Source organism: Nannobrachium achirus, assembly GCF_963921795.1.
Source record: "Nannobrachium achirus genome assembly, chromosome: 22".
Taxonomy (NCBI): domain Eukaryota; kingdom Metazoa; phylum Chordata; class Actinopteri; order Myctophiformes; family Myctophidae; genus Nannobrachium; species Nannobrachium achirus.
Window position 1 is genome coordinate 37,215,026 of NC_137829.1, and position 24,723 is coordinate 37,239,748.

At 42.1% G+C, this 24,723-nt stretch overlaps 1 protein-coding gene and 1 long non-coding RNA gene across 2 annotated transcripts in view; one reads left to right on the top strand and one right to left on the bottom strand.

The window, feature by feature from the left end:
* The window catches only part of LOC308308325, an 839,845-nt gene that overhangs the window by 423,178 nt on the left and 391,944 nt on the right, over positions 1 to 24,723 (bottom strand). The gene's annotated exons all lie outside the window — the stretch shown is intronic.
* LOC308308108 (lactase/phlorizin hydrolase-like) lies at positions 1,749 to 18,791 on the top strand (the record flags this gene model as incomplete). The annotated part of the gene is made up of 15 exons (XM_080753476.1): positions 1,749 to 1,895; positions 2,219 to 2,606; positions 4,629 to 4,713; positions 4,813 to 5,491; positions 5,578 to 6,226; positions 6,331 to 7,872; positions 7,971 to 8,239; positions 8,459 to 8,749; positions 10,839 to 11,037; positions 12,219 to 12,421; positions 13,135 to 13,241; positions 16,731 to 16,862; positions 17,060 to 17,283; positions 17,844 to 18,080; positions 18,559 to 18,791. 15 exons carry the CDS (start codon positions 1,749 to 1,751, stop codon positions 18,789 to 18,791), a joined length of 5,385 nt encoding a protein of 1,794 aa, XP_080609602.1.

Sequence of the window (24,723 nt, forward strand, 5' to 3'; positions counted from 1 at the left end):
ACATGATAAAGTTATAGTGCTGTTTTACATTTTTTCAATACCCAGTAACGGGGGGGGGGGGGGGGGGGGGATGCTTTTAAACCTCCACCTTCCCAAAACCAGAGAAAGACACAACGGTCTGAAATGGGACTTTGTGAGGATAGAAGGTGCTAGTGGGACCCCAAAAAAGGTTTTAAAATAGGAAAAGTGAATTTTCATGGTGTATCACCTTTAAGAGCCTGCTGTGGGCTTGACTGGATATCATCGCTGTCGGGTGGAAACCTTAAATGTCCAAAACCTTAATTTTTTGTTATTATGTTAAAAACAATTTAAAATAGTGAAAATAGCCAATCTACAAGCACACAACGCCTCGCATTCTCACTACAGTTGTGCGACACTTTTGTATGACGTAGAGCTTTTATTTACGAAAAAAGGCATACGAATTTGAAACTTGGAGATACAAGGTTTCTGCCAGATGTGCTGCATGGTCTGGCACTGATGAGAGTGGCCTGTTGGCTATGCTAAGAGATAGGGACTACAGGTACTCTTCTATGTCAGGGGTTTTCAAAGTGGGTGACGGGGCACCCTGGGGTGCCGCGACGGCAGTCCAGGGGTGCCGCGAGATCATTTGATAATATTTGGAATTTATTTGGACACTTGAAAAAATATTTAGTATCATTTTAAACTTGGAAGTACAAAGTTATTTTCCGTCAGTTCTAACCAAAATGGCTGTTATCTCAACATTTTCCTCGCAACATAATCACTCAAATATCGTCACTGTCGGGCAGAAACCTCGTATCTCCAAGTTTCAAATGTGTACATCTTTTGGTAAAGCAAAGCCCTGCTTCATCATACAAGACTGTCACACAAAACTAGTGAAAACAGCCGATCTACAAGCACACAACGCCTCATTTTATAGATGATAAAAACAAAACGAACGGTTTTGGACATACAAGGTTTCCACCTGACAACGACGATAAGCTATAAATATAAGATGCTGGGAGTGAAAATTATAATGTAGGGGTGCCTCGGATTAAAAAGATATTTATGGGGTGCCCTGAGACAAAAAGTTTGGGAACCCCTGTTCTATGTGACTCAGTCCAAACCATTATACACCTGTGTTATGCTTGCCTGGCTCCAGCCAATAGACCCGCCCACTCTCTGAGTGGAGCGCAGAGTCTGAAATCAGGCTAGTGTTATGCCTTCAGTTTCTGTTAATAAATCTCATGTCTCATGGCACGACCTCCCACCTCCACTGCTTTCCTGTTACTCTCCAATGAACAAATACTAGAAATGTGAGAAAAAACACAATCTTAAAGCCTGATTTTTGTTAGAAATATGTACGCAAATATTAGGGCCAGTGATAGTGTGCATGCATATCGTGGGTTTCCAGCACAAGGGTAAACTGCGATCCTAAGCACAATGTTTAGACTGAATAGGATTCCATTATCAGCAGACATGTGAGTCCAGAGTCTGACTCTGTCGATCATCTAAGCGGCAATAAACCTCGCGTTTTTACGGCAACTCAATCTGATATCTATCATGATAATCAAAATATGATATGATAATGTGGGTATAATGACCCATATATTATGTAATGTCGCAATAGTTCAAACTGGAAAACATTATTGCTTTAAAGAGCTTGTCTGTGGGTGGGTAATATCAGTTCATCAAGAGAAGCCAGGATGAAGGACCCATGGTGGATTCTTCCTCTCTGCCTTTTGTCTCTCTATGGTTGTCAGAGTCATGATGTGAGTGAAGAGGATTTTATGCTCCTCGCAGGATCGGTGAGGAGACAGTCGGGTAGACGCTCAGACGACAGGGCGAATGACGCCTTCGACTGTACCGAGTCCATGCCAGCAAGATCCAGGGCCTATTTTGAGTATCTGAAGAGCAGGGGAGTGACCCACTTCAAGGTAGGGATGGGACGATATGAACATTTCATATCACGATTATTGTGAAGAAATCGCGATTTACGATATTATCACGATAATCAAAATCCATTATCCTGGGGCGGAACATTTGCCAAAATATTTTTTGGCAAAGACATCTGATAGAGAGTGAAAAAAAGACTGTATCAAGTACCTTTTACCAATAATAGAGGGTTTAAGTCGTACCGGATATGAAGCTCGACAAATAAAGGGTGAATTGATCCCAGTGCATGACGGAGGACGATATCACGAGTGTTTTTTATCACGATAAACGATAATATCGCGTATTGTCCCATCCCTACTTCAAGGTGCTCTTGCCATGGTCTCAGCTCCTGCCCACGGGGCTCCCCGGCCAACCCCAGCATGCTGCAGTGACCCGCTGCCGGACCCTGATGAAACAGCTGCTGGAGGTGGGCCTCCGGCCTTTGGTTGTCCTTCATGATTCTGCAGTACCAGAAAACCTCAGGTCAAGGTACGGGGACTGGGAAAGCCCTGAGCTTGTCAGGGTGTTTGAGCAGTATGCAGAGTTTGCCTTTCGAGAGTTTGGAGAACTGGCCCACTCCTGGGTGACACTGAGCCGCCTGGATGAACTTTGGAGAGACGAGCTGTCTCCAGATGCTGCCCCTTCACTGCAGAATGTCCTCCAGGCGAATAGACACATCTACCAGCTCTACCATCGCTTGTTTCCTGACAAAGGTACAGTATAAGGGCTGAAGATTGAATGAGGAAAAACACGACCAGACGGGAGCTTATACTGTAGTTCCGTCCTGGATTCATAATATAGTCCCCTGCAGATGCCCGTTTTCCTGCAATGTTTAACTTTCTCAATATTACTTAATATTTATTGAGGACACTTGCTCCTTGAATGAGCTCTTGAGTCATTGAAATATCTCTTGATTTAAATGTTAGCCGTAAAGTTAAACATTAAATTGAAACAGTTAATGATTGTTTATTTTACATTAGCACTGTGGTGGGGTAGTTGATTATTTAGATATATTGTAGTGTGTACAGTAAGCTGTTTAGATATTGTTGGTTTGATGTGCACTGGCTTTGAAGCACATACCTGTTTTCGGAACACTATAATCCCTCAACCATGTTGTTGATTGACCAGGGTCAAGAAAACTATTGTCAGCAGGCTGTGAATCAAACTTGATGGTGAAATTCTCTTGTTTTGAAACCGTTCATCCAATACCGTTCATGCCATACCAGGCACTGCTGGTATAATGTAGCCATATACTACCATAGTTATGCTCTCACACGCGCACGCGCACGCGCACACGCACACGCACACGCACACGCACACACACACGCACACACACACACACACACACACACGCACACAAATGCACACAAATGCACACAGATAGAAAGTGATAAGAGGCTTTTATGGCTTTTATCTCTTCACAGGAAGACGTCTGTCAATTGGTTTGAGAGCCAGAGATGTTAATATTCTTTCCCATATCAAAGGTCTCTCCATGGTAAGCTGCACGCTGGAGTACAAATGCAAAGAGTGTTAGGGAATCAGGTTTGCATCCGAACACGTTTTGAACGCTATCACTCACACGTGACAACATTGTCAAAGTAGGATTCAGGCATAAGTGGTTTAAAGGAAAAGTCAACATATAGTAAATCAGGACTGTTAATTTAACACTAGAGAGATTGAGAAGTAGCAAGTAACACAGATTTTGCAGTACAAATCTTTAATACATGTTTCATACATTGAAAGTGCAGTGAGCCTTCCTTTACACAAGAATGTTCCGTCAAGTGGCCATCTTGCACTTATGCATAACTGCATGTCAGAACATTCATGAATCAACAAATGTTTCAATCAAAACATCCTCACTCATTTCTCCGATTTTCCCACCCATTTAAATAAAAACAAACTGTTAATATTGATAATCAGAAATGAATACACAATTAAATTACTTTAGATTTCTGTACTGAATGTTATGCTTCATTCATTGTGTATAAATACACTTTTTTCCTTCATATCTTCTAATAGGTGGATTTCTTGTCTGTGCAAATTGATTGTGACTGTACTTTGCCCTCAAGGTTTGAAGAGGAACTGAGACACCTGCAGGTGCAGTAATCATTATAAAAGTGTTTAGAATTGCTGTCATTCTGCTGAACTAATGAACTGGAAAATGTTGTGATAGGCCTATATAATAATGCAGTATGCAAATATATAATAAAAAACTTTTTTCTGCAGTTTTTTACAGTTATATAAAAAATGTTAGTTCTAAAACTGTATGTTCTAGAGATCCAGTGGAGAAACATCTATCCTGCTATACAAGATAAACATTCAAGGTTGCTCCTCGGATGAATTCCAACCACTTGGCATCATTTTGCAAGGTGACTGGTGCACTGCCTATGCTCTGTGCTGAGCTTTTAAACCAGCCGTCATCTGCTTAGATTATCCACCATTTAAGCTAGTTACTTGTTTTAGCTTAATCGCAAAGGTTGATCTCTTGATATCTCACCTCTGTTATAATCTCGTAGCTTAACTCGACAATTTTTACAAATTCATCTGTAAGTTCAGCTCTATTATTATTCAAATGACAGTACAACTCTATATACAGTATATGACTTCAGCTCATAGCTCAACTCTATTTTATAATTTGATAGGTCATTTCAATTAAGAATTATACTGATAGCTCAACATTTATGAATTCATCTGAGAGCTCTGCTATTACTTCATCAGTTGTGAATTCATTACAGCTCTACATAATGATGACCTCAAGATTTTGGGGTATGACATGTTGGACATTTTCGGTAAGCTGGACATTGATGACATTCCAACCAGGTAACAGTTTACTGTGATAACATGCACAGATCCAGAACTTCTACAATATAAGTCTAATAAGAGCATTAACGTTTCACATAATGTTTCATCCACCTGCAGGGTACCAGACAACAGTGGCAGTACAGTGGCAGACACTAGAAACAGCTACCAGAGGGTGTGGGATAGGTTTGGAGCCCAGATCACATCAGAACGAGATGTTTTTCTGAATGAATCCTTTCCCACTGACTTCCAATGGGCCACCTCCAGTGAGTCCTTCAAGGTTGAAGGAGGCTGGTCAGAAGACGGGAAGGGAGAGACCATTTGGGACCGTTTCGGTCATGAAAACAATGTTTTTGACAACCAGACGGCTGATCTGGCTTGTGACAGCTACTATAAAGTAGAGTATGACGTCTACCTCCTTCGAGGGCTGCTAGTCAACACCTACCAGTTTTCCATTTCCTGGGCCCGTATTTTCCCCTCTGGTCACCGGGGGAGCCATTCTGAGAAAGGGGTTCTTTACTATGACAAACTGATCAATGCTCTCATCGAGTCTGGCATAGAACCAGTTGTCACCCTACACCACTGGGATCTGCCTCAGGCACTGCAGGCCTATGGTGGCTGGACCAATGCGTCCATTATAGAAGCCTTCAGGGACTATGCAGACTTCTGCTTCTCTAGGTTTGGGGATAGGGTGAAGACCTGGAACACTTTCAGTAGTCCCTGGGTAGTGAGTCATGCTGGGTATGGAACAGGTGAGCATCCCCCTGGAATAAAGGACTACGTGGTCGCCTCCTATCAGGTAAGAGTGATATTGTTTAAGATGTTCTATCACTGTTATATCTGAAGCCTTGTTTGTTATGTAACCATTATGTTTGTCTTTTATAGGTCACTCACAACATGCTCAAGTCTCATGCTGAAGCCTGGCATGCCTACAATGATAAGCACAGGAAGAAGCAAGGAGGGAAAGTTGGCATTGCTCTAAATTCAGACTGGGCTGAGCCTGCAAATTCTTCCAGGACTGAAGATATAAACGCGGCAGATCGCTATCTACAATTTATGTTGGGCTGGTTTGCCCATCCCATATTTGTAGATGGAGATTATCCACAAGTACTCAAAGATCAGATTGAACAGAAACAAATGGATTGTCCTCTCTCTGAGCCTGCCAGACTTCCAGTCTTCACTGCATCAGAGAGCCAGAGGATAAAAGGGACCGCTGACTTCTTTGGATTAAACCACTATACATCCCGTTTGGTCAACTCCAGTGATGGGGGCTGCACTCCTGGACCTCAGGGGGTCGGTGACTACCAGGCACATGTGGACCCTTCCTGGACCCCCACAGCGTCAGACTGGATCCACTCAGCACCTTGGGGCCTTAGAAGACTTCTCAACTACATTTCAACTGAGTACCTGAACAATACTAAAGTGCCTGTTTACATAACTGGGAATGGAATGCCCACTGAGTATAGTGGGGACACGCTGAATGATACTAGTCGAACTGAGTACATCAAAAGCTACATCAATGAGGCACTGAAAGGTGACTTACACTGTCGCTACAAACAAATCACATTCATATCCAGTGAAGAAAATGAGGAATGTAATATTTTATTTGAATGTTTCTGTTTCTGTTTTAATATTTAGCAATACACTCGGACAGAGTGGATGTTCAGCGTTTTACAGTGCAGTCACTCATGGATGGGTTTGAGGGGCAACAAGGCTACAGTGAAAGGTTTGGTCTGCATCATGTCAACTTTGAAGATCCTGACAGGCCCAGAACACCAAAGCAGTCTGCCTATTTCTACTCTCAGGTTATCAGGCAAAATGGGTTCAGTTCAAAAAACAATGATGGCTTTAACGGATTCAAGTTTAAATCAAACAAGCACCAGCTTAGCCTGCCACCATCTTTAGTTCCATCGGAATCCACAGTCGTCTGGGAGAAGTTCTCGCCCCAGTCGAAATTCGCGAGGAAACTCTACCATTATGGTACCTTTTCTCCCGGTTTCCTTTGGGGAGTATCATCCTCGGCTTATCAGATCGAAGGTGGCTGGAATGCTGATGGGAAAGGACCCAGTGTATGGGACACATTCACCCACAGACCTGGTAGTACTGTTAATGGAGATGTAGCCTGTGACAGTTACCACAGACTGGAAGAAGACCTCTACATGCTTCGAGCTTTGAAGGTGAAATCCTACAGATTTTCTCTTTCATGGTCCAGGATCTTTCCTAATGGTCAGCTTACTTCCCTGAACCAAAAAGGCGTTGACTATTATAACAGACTTATTGATGGTCTCCTAGCTTATAACATCACACCTATGGTGACGCTCTATCACTGGGACCTCCCTCAGGCTTTGCAAAACCGTGGTGGCTGGGACAATGTCGAGATGATTGACATCTTCAATGACTTCTGTAACTTCTGCTTTGCCACCTTTGGAGACAGAGTAATGTTCTGGATGACCTTCAACCAACCTCATACGATCGCATGGTCAGGGTATGGACTTGGACAGATCCCACCAAACGAAAAGAAGCCAGGGGACGCACCGTACAGAGTAGCTCACAACCTTCTAAAGGCACATGCTAAGGCCTACCACACGTACGATGAGGGTTATCGCCCAACCCAGCATGGTTTGGTGTCTATCGCCCTCAATGCTGACTGGGTTGAACCCAAAGATATCAATGTACCACGAGAAATAGTTGCGGCTGATCGTGCTTTGCAGTTCCAGCTTGGCTGGTTTGCACATCCTATTTTTAAAAATGGTGACTATCCAGATGCAATGAAGTGGCAAGTTGGAAACAAGAGTGAACTCCAAGGCCTTCCACAATCCAGACTACCGTCCTTCACTGAAGAGGAGAAGGCCTACATCAGGGGGACAGCAGACATCTTCTGTATAAACCATTACACTACAAAGATAGTGGGGCATGCAACCACCAGGCTTTCTCCTCAGTCTTATGACTATGACCGGGACTTATCAGAAGCAGAGGAAAGTGACTCCCCAACCACTGCCATCAGTAACCAGCGAGCTGTAGCATGGGGTTTGAGAAGGCTCCTCAACTGGATCAAAGCGGAGTACGGAGATCCAGAGATTTACATCACAGAGAATGGGGTTGCTACAGAAAAAGCGACCACATGGGATGATTCCTTGAGAGTATTCTTCTACAAGACATACATTGATGAGGCTCTAAAAGGTCAATATCCAGTCACACATAGCAACACTTGAAATGATTAAATGATTTAATTTTATCCATTGCCTATTTTTCCATAATACTTGCTTGTGTTTCCATAGCCTATGACCTGGATGGTGTGAAGGTGAGGGGATACACAGCTGTATCTCTCATGGATTCATTTGAGTGGCTCAATGGATACTCGTTAGGCTTTGGACTTCACCATGTGGACTTCACAAACCCAAACCGCCCGAGGACACCGAAATACTCAGCTCACTACTACTACCAAGTCATGAAGGACAATGGCTTCCCAAGACCGTCTGATGAAAAGCCATTGTATGGATTCTTCCGCAAGGATTTCATCTGGAGTACAGCAACAGCATCTTACCAGGTGACTATTTATTGAAATGTATTTCCCCCTATTTGGGTGACCTAATTGATTTAAGTGTCCGTCTCCTAGTTACACTAAACAAAACAAAATCCAAAGATTAATATATATATATATATATATATATATATACCCTTTTCAATAATGTAAGATGAATGATTTAAATAACGTATTAACATTATTGTAACGTTAAATACAAATTATATTTTACATGACTTTCAGATTGAGGGAGGGTGGAGAGCACACGGAAAAGGTCTCAGTATCTGGGACAAGTTCGCCCACACTCCCCTTCGAGTGTTCAATGACGACACTGGAGACATCGCCTGTGACAGTTACAACAAGGTCGAGGAAGATGTTGCAATGCTGAAGAAGCTGAGGGTGACCCACTATCGTTTCTCCATCTCCTGGCCAAGAGTGCTTCCCGATGGAACCACCAAACACATCAATGAGGCTGGTCTCAACTACTACCACAGACTGGTGGATGCACTGCTTGCTGCCAATATCAAACCTCAAGTAGGTTCAGCTGCTGACATATAGGGATCGGACGATATGAAAATTTCATATCACGATTATTTTAACCAAAGAAATTGTGATTTGCGATATTATCGCGATAATCAAAATATCCATTATCCTGGGGAACATTTGCCAAAAAATAGCAGATCTACAAGCTCACAACACGACACGTTGTGAACTTGTAGATCTGCTATTTTTTGGCAAAGAGATTTGGTAGAGTGAAAAAAAGACTGTATCAAGTACGTATATTATAAGTACCTTTTACCAATAGAGGGTTAAATGCTACCGAATATGCAGCTTAGCAAATAAAAGGTGAATTGATCCCAGTGCATGACGGAGGACGATATCACGATAAATGAAATCTCCACGATACGATTATCGTGAGTGTTATCACGATAAAATCGCTTATCGTCCCATCCCTACTGACATATAAAAAAATCACACCTGTGTGAGGTACGGTAACCTCGCATGGTATCCAAGGGCGTCACAAGGTGGGGAAAAGTGGGACTGAGTTACTAGGGTCCAAGGTTGAGAGGCCTTCATTATTTTATACTTTAGCTATTGAAAAATTGCAGATATACAAGCTCACAGCGCGTGTCCGAGTCGTGAAAATGTGTGCAAATATTTGAATATATATGTATTTTTTAAGCGAACATTTGTAACTCAAATGTTGCTTCTAGGCCAGGGGGTCCCTGGAACTAAATATTTTGAGATGGGGGTACGCCAAATACATATCATTTTGGGGGTCCTTCACATGAAAATGTTTGAGCGCCACTCATAGAAACATAGGTTTTTCAAAAAACCTTAGAAGGATTTGAAACATTCAAAGACAAAATTTTCAAGATTTTTCAAAAATAGCAGATCTACAAGCTTGCAACGCAGCACTCGGTGCCGCACTGTGAGCTTGTATATCTGCTATTTTTCAATAGTTAAAGCACAAAATAATGAATGATAATGCATTCCCAGTCTAAATGGGTTAAACCCCCTCCCCCTATGAAGAACATTCATGGGGGGCCCGCAGTGAATCCTTGTACCCAGGGGGGGCCCAGAATTTGGTGCGACACCCCTGATGGTATCAAACAAAACACACGCGCGTATCTCCTTGTGTGGGCCGTTCCGTACCGTGGCGTCAGTCATGGAGATCCGTGCACATACAAACAAATCTGTGCACATGCACACAAAGCCAGACGCAGGAGCGGTTAGCACAGCTAACACATTTTTCATCAACTAAAGATTGATCTCCTAGGGTAGATACCCTCACAAAAACATGCAGTAATCCTGGTCTCTATAATGCCTCCCCCTGGCCAGCCGGGGCACCTGATGGAGGGGAAAGGAACTGGTTGGAATAACGTGTTCCTTCCACACGCTACGTCCAAACCGGGGAAATCCCCACTGTCAGGTGAAAAGAAGCAACTTGGACTCCTCATGCATAGAAGGAAGCATGAGGTCAGTCCGTTGTCTCCCCAGGCGCGGCAGAGGGAGAGCAGAGCCCAGGATTACATAGGCAATTGGCACTGGGTGAAAATGGGTTACAAAATCCTGGGATAAAGATTATAAGAAAAAATAAATAAAGATCGATCGTGTGGTGTACTGCATGTACTGTAGAACAGTGGTTCTCAACCTGTGGGTCGCGACCCCCAGAGGGGTCCCCAAATTATTTTGGGGGGTCCCCAGATGATTAACTTAATGTTTCTCTCTCAACAGTAAACAAACCAACATAAAGCTTAAGTATATAGAGGGTATCTGCACATTTCTAAAGTGACAATTTAAGTTTTTAATACCTCTAAAATGACAAATTAAACATTGGACAAATTGTCAAATATTAGAGGTAGAAATTGTGAAAATAGCTGATTTACATGCTCACAACGCCTCGCAACGCGAACCGTGTTATACAAAATGTAATACCTCAACTCTTGGTGCTCGTCAGGATGGGGGGGGGGGGTCCCCAGTTAAAATATTATTATTTTTGGGGTCGCGGCCTGAAAAGGTTGAGAACCACTGCTGTAGGATGACTCAATCACTTCTCCTCATCACAATCACTGTGTGCCTTTAATTACTTGTCTCCATTGTCTTTACATTAACCCCTCAGATTACCCTTTACCACTGGGACCTCCCACAAGCTCTGCAGGATGTTGGTGGCTGGGAAAATGTCACCATCGTTGACAGATTCAGGGACTATGCCGATCTGATATTTACCCGTCTTGGCGACAAAGTGAAATTATGGATCACCATAAATGAGCCCTACAATGTCGCTAATGTGGGCCATGGCTACGGAGCAGCTGCCCCAGGTAAAGCGTAGAAAAATTGAATGTAATATAATAACAGTAATGTATTCTCCAAGAACACAGTATATGAGTATACTGTACTCAGTATTTTTGCAGGCTGATTGATTAAGTTAACGACAGGACTGTATTCTAAATATAAATGTGTCTTTATTGCTATTTTAATATTGCAATTTCACTATTTTTACTTTGACTTTCTTTTGGCTATTTGTATTCTATCTTTATAGAGCATCGCAGTGAGGTGTCGGAAGCAAGCTGGCCATTAATATTTACCATAGGATTTTTCATTATCAGCCACAAAGTCGTAGCAATTCAATGTACACTTACCACTAGGCTGGTGGTTGTAAAATGGTTCCATATGCTCCTGTAGAACCCCCGAGTATGTATGCAATCACTCTAGTTTTATTAAAAACACGTTTTAATCAAGATCGCACGGAGAAGAACTGCATTTCCCATGCTGCTAAACGTAAAAACGACGTCTGTGATTGGTCTAGCTTCTTCTTCTTTCACATATCTTGCGGTTACCGCGGAAGTAGCTTACTGCCCCCTGTCTGCCCGGCAGATTATTGCACATCAGCAGAACTGCGTGAGCGAATACTTTCTTTTACAAATATGATGCACTGTGTTAAAGATGACGATAAGAGAGTCCACAGAGATGACAATCACTACATTTCAGGCCATATGCTGGCCTGGCCAACTAAACTGAGCGTGATTTAAGGGCTGTATTTCAGGAAACAACAACAACATTCGCAAGGCATTCTGGGAGTGTAGTTTCCGCGATTTTAAAAATAATGATGTACACAGTCTTGTACCCTGTCCTTTTTTTCAGCTTTCTAATTAATCTTTGCATTCATAAAAATGTGAATATTGACATGATCCCTCTCCAGCCGAGGTGGCTTTGTCCAAGGCTTAAAAACGTTTAAATAAATACTTTATGAAATGTCTATGGAAGAAATGAATGCGGAAAACGCTTCCGACACCAGAGTGAGGACGGGGTGGGGCTTCAACTGCGATGCTCTATCCACACTGTTGAGGAGTCACAGTAGAATGCCATTGCCTCTAATGTTGTTACCAGCTGTTTTAAATGTGCATATTATGCCAATAAATACCATTAAAATGGAAATATCTTTTGATAAATGACCCCTAATGGATTTACACCAATGTACGTCACCAATATCAATGTCCAGGGATCAGTTTCAGACCAGGCACTCTGCCCTACATCGTGGGTCACAACCTGATCAAGGCCCATGCTGAGGCCTGGCACCTCTACAATGACACGTACCGTCCCAAGCAGGGTGGACTCATCTCCATCACCATCAACTCTGACTGGTCAGAGCCCAGAAACCCATACAAGCAAGAGGACATTGATGCTGCAAGACGTGTGGTACAGGTACAGCATTTGGCTACAAATTAGTTACCGGCAAAGAGGTTTACAAATCACACGCTGAAAGATGTGTGATTGAAAGATGAGTTTTGTACAGAAGTAAAAAGCAAAATGGAAAAGCCCTTACACATTGGAGGTAATCTATTAGAGGGGTTTTCGATTTCTTTTGACTCAGGGCACCCCGGTAAATAACTTTTTCATCCACGGCACCCCTGAATTACACTGTTGATTTTTAGAATCTTACATCAAATTGGAGAAATATCCGTTTCCATCAGAACTGATAACGTTATACTTGACGTTTAACCACTTGAACCCCAGCATGCCTATACTGGGGGGAAGATTCACCAAAAATAGCTGATCTACAAGCTCACAACGTGACGCGTTGTGAGCTTGTGAAGGGTGTTGTCGTAGATAGAAGAACTCATAAAGTACAATGCAAATCAGGTCTGTTTTACTAACATAGTGAAGTGATATTGATGTAGTGATATTGATGAATTCCAAATATTATCAAATTATCTCGGGGCACCCCTGGACTGGCATCACGGCACCCCAGGGTGCCCCTGTCACCCACTTTGAAAACCCCTGATCTATCACATCTGGGAGCATGATCCAGTGTGTGAACTCTGTTTTACATGGCTTGTTGTAGTTAAACATAAAACATGAAATGGACGGGCAAGTCAACTGTTGTAGCTGGTTGATGTATCTCTCTTCTGGTGCAGTTCTACATTGGCTGGTTTGCTCATCCCATATTCAATGGAGACTACAGCAATATGATGAAGACGATCATCCGCGAGCGAAGTTTAGCTGCCGGCCTCCCAAAGTCTAGGTAAGATGAACAGAGTCCTCTGAACTATAAGGAACCCATTACTGGAGTTTGGGATAGGGAGGGGGGAGAGAGAGACAGAGACAGAGAGAGAGAAAGAAAGAAAAAAAGAAAGAAAGAAAGAAAGAAAGAAAGATTCAGGTGCTGTAGCTGGTACAAGAGTTGTGGAGATAAAATAATATGATGTGGGGGCAAAAACTACCAGAAACCCTTTTGCAAGCCATCTGACTGTGTTCAGTTGACATAAAATTCGGTATTATGCTATGAATACATATAATGAGATACAATGAATTAATCCCTGGGGGGAAATTAAGGGTGTTACAGCACTCACAAACACACACATCACTACAGGCCTCCTTTATTATCTACGTAATAGTCCAGTAAAAATAAGGCTGAGGTTGGACAACATTTTATTATTTAGTTTTTCAACTGATTCTGACAGGAAATTAGGTCTACTAGCCAGGATAAAAAATCTACCATAATCTGCTCACTGCAAATACCCACAGTGGCCAAATCAAGTTGGGCTCCCATCGACTTTCTATACAGGAGGAAAATACCCAGGAAAAAGATCTGCTTTAAGTAGGATGTGAGGGGTCTAACTAGGGGTTTGTCATGATGCTGAATCCATTGCAAGCATTTGTTTTGCACAAAAACATTCATTGGCCCCATAAAACGCCCACAAAACTGATGAAAAGTGATGACTCATCACTTTTCATCACTAAACCATCATTTTCTGGGGCCATTTTTAGCCCAAGGAATGTTTTTTGTGCAGAACAAATGCTTGCAATGGATTCAGCATCATGACAAACCCCTAGTTAGACCCCTCACATCCTACTTAAAGCAGATTTTTTTTCTGGGTATTTTCCTCGTGTATAGAAAGTCGATGGGACTTGGGAGCCCAACTTGATTTTGCCACTGTGGGTATTTGCAGTGAGCAGATTATGGTAGATTTTTTATCCTGGCTAGTAGACCTAATTTCCTGTCAGAATCAGTTGAAAAACGAAATAATAGAATTTTGTCCAACCTGAGTGTATTTTATCCCTAGATTTACTAGACTATAAGCTTGTGTAGCTCCCAGGCATTCATGCCACCTCCCCAGCATGCCACAGTGAACGGAATGCTGGCTAGCAGACTTCACTCTGACCCTGACACTGGTAAAAGAAAAAAGGAAAAAAACAGTGCACCTTCCCACTGACTCTGATTCTGATTCTGTGCCTTTCGGACGATGTAAAAAATAAGTTTTACACACTTTTAGAGCATAACCGCGGTCATAATGAGGCCATATCTATCAGAAGATGCCAAAATTCCCTAAAATTAGGTTAAAAATCAGGTGCGAGTGAATGAACATGAGTGATGGGAATCAAACAGGTGAAAGAGAGAGATGGTAAATTCAGACGCTGTAACAGCAACAACATTAAGTATTAAAAATCACACCCGTGTGAAGTGAGCGGTGCACAACACACGTGCATATCTCCTTGTATGGGCTGTTCTGTCCGTGACATCAGCTGTGGTGATGTCGTTATCTGCGTACTTTCTATGACGTTGGTCTTGTTTGACCGCAGCTACTGCATACATAGGGACATAGGGACCAACACACTAAAGGTGGTTGCACACTGCACTGCGTGTTTTCGTTGCGTTTTGGAAATCCGAAAGCTGTAGGCCAGGGAGAGAGAGAGGAAAGGGAGAGAGAGCAAGGGACTCAGTGCAACAGCTGCGAAAATCGGAAAAAATCAAACCTGGTCCGAAAATAAATACGAAACCGGCGGCAGTGTGCAAACGTGATTGACATAATGTGAGGTTGATTTTTTTATTCACGCACTCCGAAAATCACTCCGATATTCGGCCCGAAAAACGCAGCAGTGTGCAAAGACCTTTAGTCAGTGGTTCTCAACCTTTTTACACCAAGAAACACCCCAGAAAATATCTGTCTCTTGAAGTACCACCAGAATGACCTACCCCATACAATTCAGCTTTGCAGTTAACACAGGAGGCATTCCTAAGCCAACAATGTAATGATCGGGTCATGGTCAATTCATGGGTTGCATTTGTAGTCCTAAACGGCCATGTTGAGGACCAACACAGGTGTTTCAATTTGTCTGATTGGCAAAGAACTAATGCTCTACGCCTATCAAAACACCTGTGTTGGTCCTCAACATGGCTGGTGTAGGACTACAAATGCAACCCATGAATAGGACAGACTCCACCGGTCGTCAAATTTTTGGCTTAGCAATGCAACAAAAACTAAAAAGTCTCCATGAATTCAATGTTTCATGGGGTGTGTAACTGATAGAAAATAGGATTTTTGTTTTGTTTTTGTGAACTACTCCATTAACTCCTGCAATTGTCACACAATGCCACATAGTAGTATATATTTAACTCCACTTATGCCTTTATTCTTTTTTTTGGGAGACTCCTCTGAGTACCACCAGAGGGGGGCTCAAGTACTACCAGTGGTACATGTACCACAGGTTGAGAACCACTGCACTAAGTCAAACTTAGGAGCGGTACTTTGAACTTTGCACCGCTCAATAACTGGACAGGTACAATTGGAGTTGGGGAGATAAACGAATATGATGAGAGAGAAAAAAAACTAGCAGAACACTTGCCCTATAGGATTCTACACTTGGTCAGACTGAGTTCAGTTGACATAATGTTCTGTATATTCTATGAATATATATAATGAGATACACTTTATTAGGGTAAATTAAGGGTGTTATAGCAGCATGAAATAAAATAAGCAAGCGACAATACAAACAACAGTGAACAGTGAATACTCTGAACTGCTTTTCAACCATGCACACCTCCTGTTCTCACACACACACACACACACACACACACACACACACACACACACACACACACACACACACACACACACACACACACACACACACACACACACACACACACACACACACACACATCACCACATCAGAGACTCACTCCCACACTAGCAAAATGATACGGCACACAGCCAACAACAGAGCTGGCCTTCTTTATTATCTGCATAAGCTTGTGTAGCTCCCAGGCCTTCATGCCACCTCCCCAGCATGCCACAGTGAATAGAATGCTGGCTAGCAGACTTCACTCTGACCCTGACACTGGGGGAAAAAATTAAAAACTCTGCACCTTCCCATTGAATCTGACTCTATGCCTGTCTGAGGACTTCAACATGTTATGAAATTAGAGCATACCCATGGTCATAACGAGGCCTTATCAATAGTTGCCAAATAGATTATTACAATTTGATTTTTAATGACTTCCTGTAAACACAAACGTACTGCGTTTGGTTTCCATCACCCACGTTCATCCACTCACACACAATTTGGCTGCTACGTTCTTTATCCAACTCAAGATGACGGCCAGACAAAATAAGCAATGTATAGCATTATTTGTGCTATCACAATAGTCATGCTGATAGTTCAGCTCTGCAGGTTTGACATTCAGCTTTTGAATTTTAATCAAAGTAATTTGATCTATTGATCTCTGCAGGCTTCCTGAGTTCACCAGTGAAGAGATCCATAGGATTAAAGGGACCCATGATTACTTTGGCTTCAATCACTACACTACAGTCCTGGCATTCCCTGTTGACTATGGAGACCTGCAGCACTACGACGCAGATAGGTAAAACTAGCAGAAAGTAAACTGTATCTGTATTGCATAACATAGTATAGTATAGTTCAGATAACCTGGCCTAATACATGAGTAGAGCTAAATTAATTGGTGCCATTATTGTAAAATAAATTGTGTGTAGTGGGGTTTTACAACACCTTGACCACATTAAATCAGATAATTTACTTGATGCCTATATTATAAATCAGGGGTGCAGGAACAATTGCTGATCGCACCTGGCTGGACTCAGGCTCTTCCTGGCTGAAGGTGTCACCATTTGGATTCCGGAGGATTCTCAACTTCATCAAGGACGAGTATGGCGACCCACCCGTTATTATCACAGAGAATGGCGTCTCAGAGCGTGGGCCCATAGATCTCAACGATGTCCACCGGAGTCACTTCTATGAACAATACATCAACCAGGCCCTTAAAGGTACGTTATGGCACCACACTTGAGCTGTGGAAGACAATCCTAGCTCTAATAAATTAGAACGGATAGACCAGAGGCGAGCTATGGAACAAGATTAGCATAGTGCTTCAGAGGTTTAGCAGCAGGCTGATACCTCCAGTCCTGTGGTGTTTGAGGTGCTCGAAGTTAATATAGATGTAAATCGACGAGGGGTCCCATCAAGGGAAAGGGAAATTCTTCAAGCACTCACAAGCCAAGGAACAGCTAAAAAGCCTTTATTTTGATAGGGCTATTACATATTAAAAATCCAATAAAAGGTCAATAACGCCGACTGGTTTCGACACTCTGTCTTCTTCAGGGCGTGCATAGGATAGACCGGAGCTATTTGGTGTGTGGATCTTTCAGCTCTAATCTCTAAGATCCAGCACCCATTGCATTGGACATTGGGATGTGCATGTCAATTCTATCATTTCTTATTAGAAAAGCATAGCTTCACAAATAGCTTGAAACCCTTTTTTCACAGATTTCAGCTACTGCTCAAATTACTTTCTTCCAGTTAAATGATGCTTGTTGTCTCGTTGCAGCTTACTTAATAGATGGGGTCGATGTTCGTGGATACACAGCTTGGTCACTTATGGACAATCTAGAGTGGGCCACGGGATTCTCAGAGCGATTTGGCCTTTTCTATGTCAACCGCTCAGACCCCAACCTTCCACGCGTAGCCAAGAACTCTGCTGCCCGGTATGCAACCATCATCACCTGCAATGGATTCCCAGATCCAGCTTCAGGACCCCATGAATGTCTGAATCCTGAACCTGAAGGTAAACTAATAGATAAGAGGATGGAAAGGACATTCTCTCCAAATGATCATTTATACACATTAGCTGAATATTTATTGTTACGTTTGCCCTCATCCCATGATTAGTCTAGTCACTGTCGGGCGGAAACCTTGTATCTCCAAATTTCAAATTTGTATGTTTTTTCGCAAAGTAAAGCCCTGCTTCATCATACAAGGCCATCGGACAAAGGTAGTGAAAACAGCCGTTCTACAAGCACACAGGCGTTGTGTGCTTGTAGATCGGCTGTTTTCACAAAATGATAAATGCAAAACGGTTTTGGACATACAAGGTTTTCACCCGACAATATGTAATTTCTTAAAGTATACCAGTATAAAGTAAAACAATAGCTATTAAAAACTCAGCTATTACAGGGTTCCACATGTTTTTGGGAGCACAGAGTATTATAAAATGTTAAAAATATGTGTTTCATTGGAAATGTTTATATTTTGTGCCCTTATAGGAACAAGTGCACCAACCACACCCCCTGTCGTGGACAAGGACAACATAATTCACTTCCTAGGAATGGAAATCTCTCCTAGTGATGCTGAGACTGGACTTTACACAGTGTTTGCTTTGCTCATTGCAGCCACCATAACAACCATTACTGCAACCTATTGTTTCCTGAAGAGGAAAAATAAATCCAAGAATTCCTTCTTTGTAGAAGCTTCATACATAAACATAGATAAATTATAAACATTTATTTAGTTTCAACAGAACTCAGACTGTTCCCTGGGTGCTGCTGTAATAGAGCCAGGGCCTTCAAGGAAGCCATGAAGTTTAAAATAGTAGTCTCCACTAGGAATAACATCCATTGCCTATTTGGTGTGTGAATTACGGGCTGCTGAATTCTTTCTTGGCCAAGATTCAAATGGCAAAGCTGTGTGTTGTGACTTTACCTGTAGCTCCTACAGTCCTACTGACTGGGTTGACTTCAGTCACTGCACACTACAGCAGCCATATTGGAAAGAAATGGGTATTGCAAAACTGGACTTCAACTAGTGACTATTCTGCCCAATGGGCACCGGTTGGTCCATTGTGTACAAATCGAACTGTAAAGGTCCATTTGGTTCCATTTGCACACTCAAGGTTATGGTGGTCCTTGAAATCAAAACATTTGAGAACCATTGTGCCACACTAAATGGAAGAGTCCTAATCCTCCTAGTCCTAATCAGAATTGGTAACACGCAGTGTTTCTTTCTAGCATTAAAACCCACAAAGATGACAAAAACGCATTAAACAAAACAACATTGAACACCGATCTGGCATGGTGTGGCACAGCAATGACAATGGTAAAAAAACTTTGAGATCTTACCCTATTACACACCTGACATCAATCATGCCTTTCCCAGTGTGATTTGGCTGCGCTGAGTAATGCCATGGCCTCACCTCTGTAGTCTGTACCATGAATTAAAATGAACAAAATTGTATTTTATCTCCAATACGGTGTTACTATTGGGTTTGTGGTTTATGCTATGCCAAAGGTTATTTTAATATATTGCATGCCTTGATTTGGTCTCTAAGTAACGGGCTTTAACTACATGGCCTGGTTACTTTTCAGACCATTGATGTTTGCCCAATATTTCCTAAGACCATTTACAAATGAATTCATACAAACATCCAAAAACAATGTATATGGAAAACCTGAAAACAGCGCTTTTCATTGTTCAGCAGAACACTGGGTATCTCAAATCTGGTTGACTTTGACATTAATATCAGTGATTTTGTATTTTTCTTTTACATTCCTACTTTATCCCTACTATTAAACCATAACACATTATACACAGTGGAGACAAAGTGAAACATGCTTTATTTAAAAACTACCCACTGACACACATATTTGTATCTACTTGTGAGCAATGTATGGTCTACGGTACATTTTACGATTAACCTTCATTGGGAGCCTTCGGTATGATATGAGTAGTGTTTTGAACGTGAAAACTGAACATGGCATATTGGCATTATTATCACAAACATGTCAATGATCATGATAAAGGAGTGACTGTTTGCTGCTCTGAAAATGCATTTAAGTAATTAAGCCCTATTTAAAAATAATCCATCTACAAGCTCACAAAGTGTTGCATTTTGACCTAAAAAATGCAACTACAGGCATACAGAAGCACATCCATACATCAATGTGAGATCACCTTTTATCTCTCTGGTGTGATGTTTCACCCAATGGGCTCCACAGCTGCATGCGCGGATGTGTTCAGAGTAGGGCTGTCACGATATGACATTTTACATGACGATTAATTGTCACTCAAATAATTGGCGATTAACGATTTAATTGTGTTTTTGTCGTTGATAATTACATTTCTGTTTGGCTTTTAGGCTTTGAAGTTGTACATGGTAGATATGACACATAACCTAAATATACAAAGAAATTACTGACATATTTGACAATACGTAAAAAATAACTTTGATAGTGGAAATAGCCGATCTACAAGCTCACAACACGTTGCGATGCGATGCGTTGTGAGCTTGTAGATCTGCTATTTCCACTATTTCGGACATTTTTCAACATTCACGATTATGACGATTATGACAAAATAATTGCGATAATGTCAAATAATCACGATTAGACGATTATGTAATAATTGTCAACCCAGAGTCAAAACCAACAAAGGGTCAAACTCCTTCTTCTTCTATACCACCAAAATGTGGAAAGCCTTACCGAAGGCCATAAAGGAGTGGCATCCTTTAAAATTGCCCTGAAAAGCCACTTACAAGCAGCAGCCGTTCGCAACTGGTAAAAAACAAACCTAGCCCAGCCCTACCCTCCCCTGCCCCTTCTTATAGGCTACTTTCTGTTTGTTTAGACGTACTGTTTTCTTTTTTTTTTGTTCTTTCTTTTTATCTTCCTTATCTACTGCATAGTACTGTGTTCTATTCGTCTGTCATTCAATGTTGTATGAGATACTTTAATGGTTTCCTGTGGAAATAAGCTTAGTCTTTTCATAGATCTCCTTTTAGTAGACCTTGTACCAGTGAACTGTACCGTCATGAAACTGTACCTTTTCCTATGCAAACTTCTAATTAAGTCTTCAATCAATCAATGCCACACAAGTAGACAGCAGTTCAGCACCATGGACAGCGACCACAGCCTCATGCCGCCTCTGACTACAAACCTCTGTGTGAGTTTAAGAAAGTCCACAGATCACAAAATATCCTTTTGGAAGTTTGAATGAGTTGATCGTCTATCTATTTAACTGTGTGTTGAACCACACCGTGCACACTGGAGTTTGACGAACGCAAACTGCAGCTACAAATGTTGGCTGCTGGAGGCGTAGCTCTTGATTGGCGACGGACATTAAAGTTTATTTTCACCTTTTTATTATTTATCTGCTCACAACTAAGGAGCAAATTCATACACTTAATTTAACGCTTAATGACTAACACATACGTTCTTTAAGCAATAATTAACCTAGAATACATTTAAGTTGAGCTCTGGGTAGGTAATACGGCCTGGTTGATTCCTGTGCATGGAGGAGCATCCTTTTTTAGTTCACACTGAATTCACCAATAATAAAAGAAGCAAGCCTTTTTTCTCCCTTTAAAAATGTGCTATGGAATAGACAATAGAAACAGTTCGCACAAACGAATGATTTAATTTACCAGGAGCACTGCAGTCTAAATGGTTTTGGTAAGGGTCAAGATTCAAAGGGCAACCTCCATACATTATCAAATGATGTCTTCAATTCAATTCAATTCAATTCAATTCAATTCAATTCAATTCAATTCTTGATTTGAGTTGCAATTCAATTCAATTCAATTCAAATGAGCTTATTGGCATGAGAAAACATACATTTAACATTGCCAAAGCAAGTATCAAAGTATTATAAAAACAGTTGAAAAGGGGGAACATAATATAGCCTACAACATACAGTATACAGTATACAAATATATACAGACTTCACTGTTGGCTTTAGAGTGAGGGTGAGCGGTTGTGGAGGCCTCTAATGCCCATAGAGACAACACAGACAACAATACAATTGAATTGAATATTGAATCAATGGTATTGTAAACATGCGTATGGCTTTAGGTTAATCCAAACTAGTCCTACAAATAATGAATATTGCCCTGAAGTAAGTCAGCTATTATGCAACACTTTTAAACATTAGATAATTCAGGGATGTAATGTGTTATCTCCAACATTCCTTCAGATGTCCTTCACCTCTGGGGCGCATCTACAGTATACCATTGTGTAAGATAGAAAGATGTTTTTTTTGTTGTCTTTATTGTGAGATATATAATAACTTCAGCTATAACTGCACAAGGACTGGTTCATGGAAAGATGTGTTTTCAAACTCATTTCAACATCCATGACTCTTCATGGTGATGTGAATATTAGCCAGAGAAGTAGGTCATTTTGGGTTTATCACCTGGAAGTTTGAATTGAAAAATAGGAATATTGTGAATCATGTATACATAACTTGTGGTCAATAACATATACATGCATAGTTCTTTAAGACAACTACCTGTATTAGTTTTCTGTTCCAAAACCACAGACTGAACAATTCTCTGCTAGGAAGTGAAATAAAAAGAACTTGCATTTTTAGTCTTTGGGCAGGAGGACTAATTTGGAGTTTGGCACACACAAGTGTGGGTGTGAGTGCATCTGTCTCTCTGTCTCTATCTGTCTCTCCCTCTTTCTCTTTCTTGTTGTCCTCACCAGACCCAGATCCCCAATAACAATACTCCATACACAGTGTGTGTGTGTGTGTGTGTGTGTGTGTGTGTGTGTGTGTGTGTGTGTGTGTGTGTGTGTGTGTGTGTGTGTGTGTGTGTGTGTGTGTGTGTGTGTGTGTGTGTGTGTGCGTGCGTGCGTGTGCGCGTGCGTGCGTCTCTCTCGAAACAGACAGGCCTTCAAAATGTTCTAAATTTGACCAAATTATGTATTCTATGTATTACGTAGGCCGCTTGCCGTTATATTATATCCCAGCTAGAGCAGTCTTATTTTGTTCCATTCCTATATAGACCTACATCTCTCCCCTCAGCACCCTCTCTAGCTCTCTCTGTAGTTGGGTGTGTCAAACTCCTTGTTTGGAACCTGTGGGCAGTACAGCTGATGATATGTGGGCCGTTCTATTTCTCTCCCTCGATGACGAGGAGAGAGAGAGAGAGAGAGAGAGAGAGAGAGAGAGAGAGAGAGAGAGAGAGAGAGAGAGAGAGAGAGAGAGAGGTAACACACAGTCAGTCACACACAAGAGAAAACGAGAGAGAGAGACGATGCCAATCTGCCAGAACTGAGACGCTGAAAAGAAGGGCGGCTAACCTCATCTAACGGAAGAGGGGACATTCTATGTAAGTTTTTTCTAATTATATAATACAATTATTTAAATTATATAGATTATGTATATTCACACTTTGAGCGCACTCACTCGCGTCACGTCACGGTCACGCCGGCTATTGATAGCCTTGGTACCAGGGCGCCCTCTCTCCGCTATGCAGCTCCGAGATCGAGATGAGGTTCCTCACAAATGTCATCCACAACCATTTGGTTGCGGGGAAGCTCCGCCGTTCCCGAACACGTCTTATCTTTTGTGAACAACATCATATTCAAAAAGTAAATGTCCCATACCGGTCTCTCAGGTGTTTAGGCCTACTTCTCAAGCGTGGAAGAAAAGCTACGAAGCGTGTTGAAATAAAGAGTTTAAATCGCTCATTTTATCATGTTTTTTTTAGACATTCCGGACGTTGCAGCCGCATCACTACCTCCTCTGGTCAGATGGCAATCACGCGTAAATAGTTGGGTAGATAATGCATTGCACCGGCTGACAAAATGAGTGATTTAAACTCTTTATTTCAACACACTGCTTTGATTTTCTTCCACGCTTGAGAAGTAAGCAGATTAGAGACCGGTATGGTGCCTACTTCTTGGATAGGATATGTTCACAAAAGCTAAAAAGTGTTCGGGAACGGCAGGCGCTTCCCTGCAACTGAATGATTGTGGGTGACGCGTGATTGGAAATGACACCCGGGCTCCAGACGGAGCCGCTCGATTGTCCACGACACTGCAAGCGGCGCGAAGGCCAGCGGACCTTGGTCCTGCTCTTCGCCCCCGAGCGCCGCAGGCGCGAGTGGCCGCGAAGAGCGGGCCAGGGCCGCGCGGCCGGCGGAGTGCCGCGCGAGTTACGAAGCCGTGGTGAATGCAATCGTTATATTTATGCCCAGGCCGTAAGGCCTGGGCAAGCCCACGATAAACGCCCTGTCCAAGCGACTACAATTGAGCGCTCCCTAGCTCCGCTTCAGCCAATCAAAAGCTTCGGTGGGCGGGGTTTCCCTGGAGCCCGGGTGTCATTTCCAATCACGCGTGGGTGACATGTCCGACTCCGAACGCACCCTAAACGCGGGTCATGGAAGGTGACTGGTGAGGAAGAGAAGCGGGAAAAAAAGAAAAAGGCTATACTGCAGTTGTTTGCTTGTATCTTTGAAGAATCTCAGCAACTCTTAAGCGGCGTTAGGCCTATAAACCGTGCGCAAAAAGCAGGAAACTTGACTTCGGTCTATTATATCTCCCCTTTAATAATACCAAACGGTATTGTATTTATGTATCATTTTTATCGTTGATTAGTCACCTTTACTACGAGGTAGTCTACAGTTTGTAAGCATCGGGCATTCATTGAAT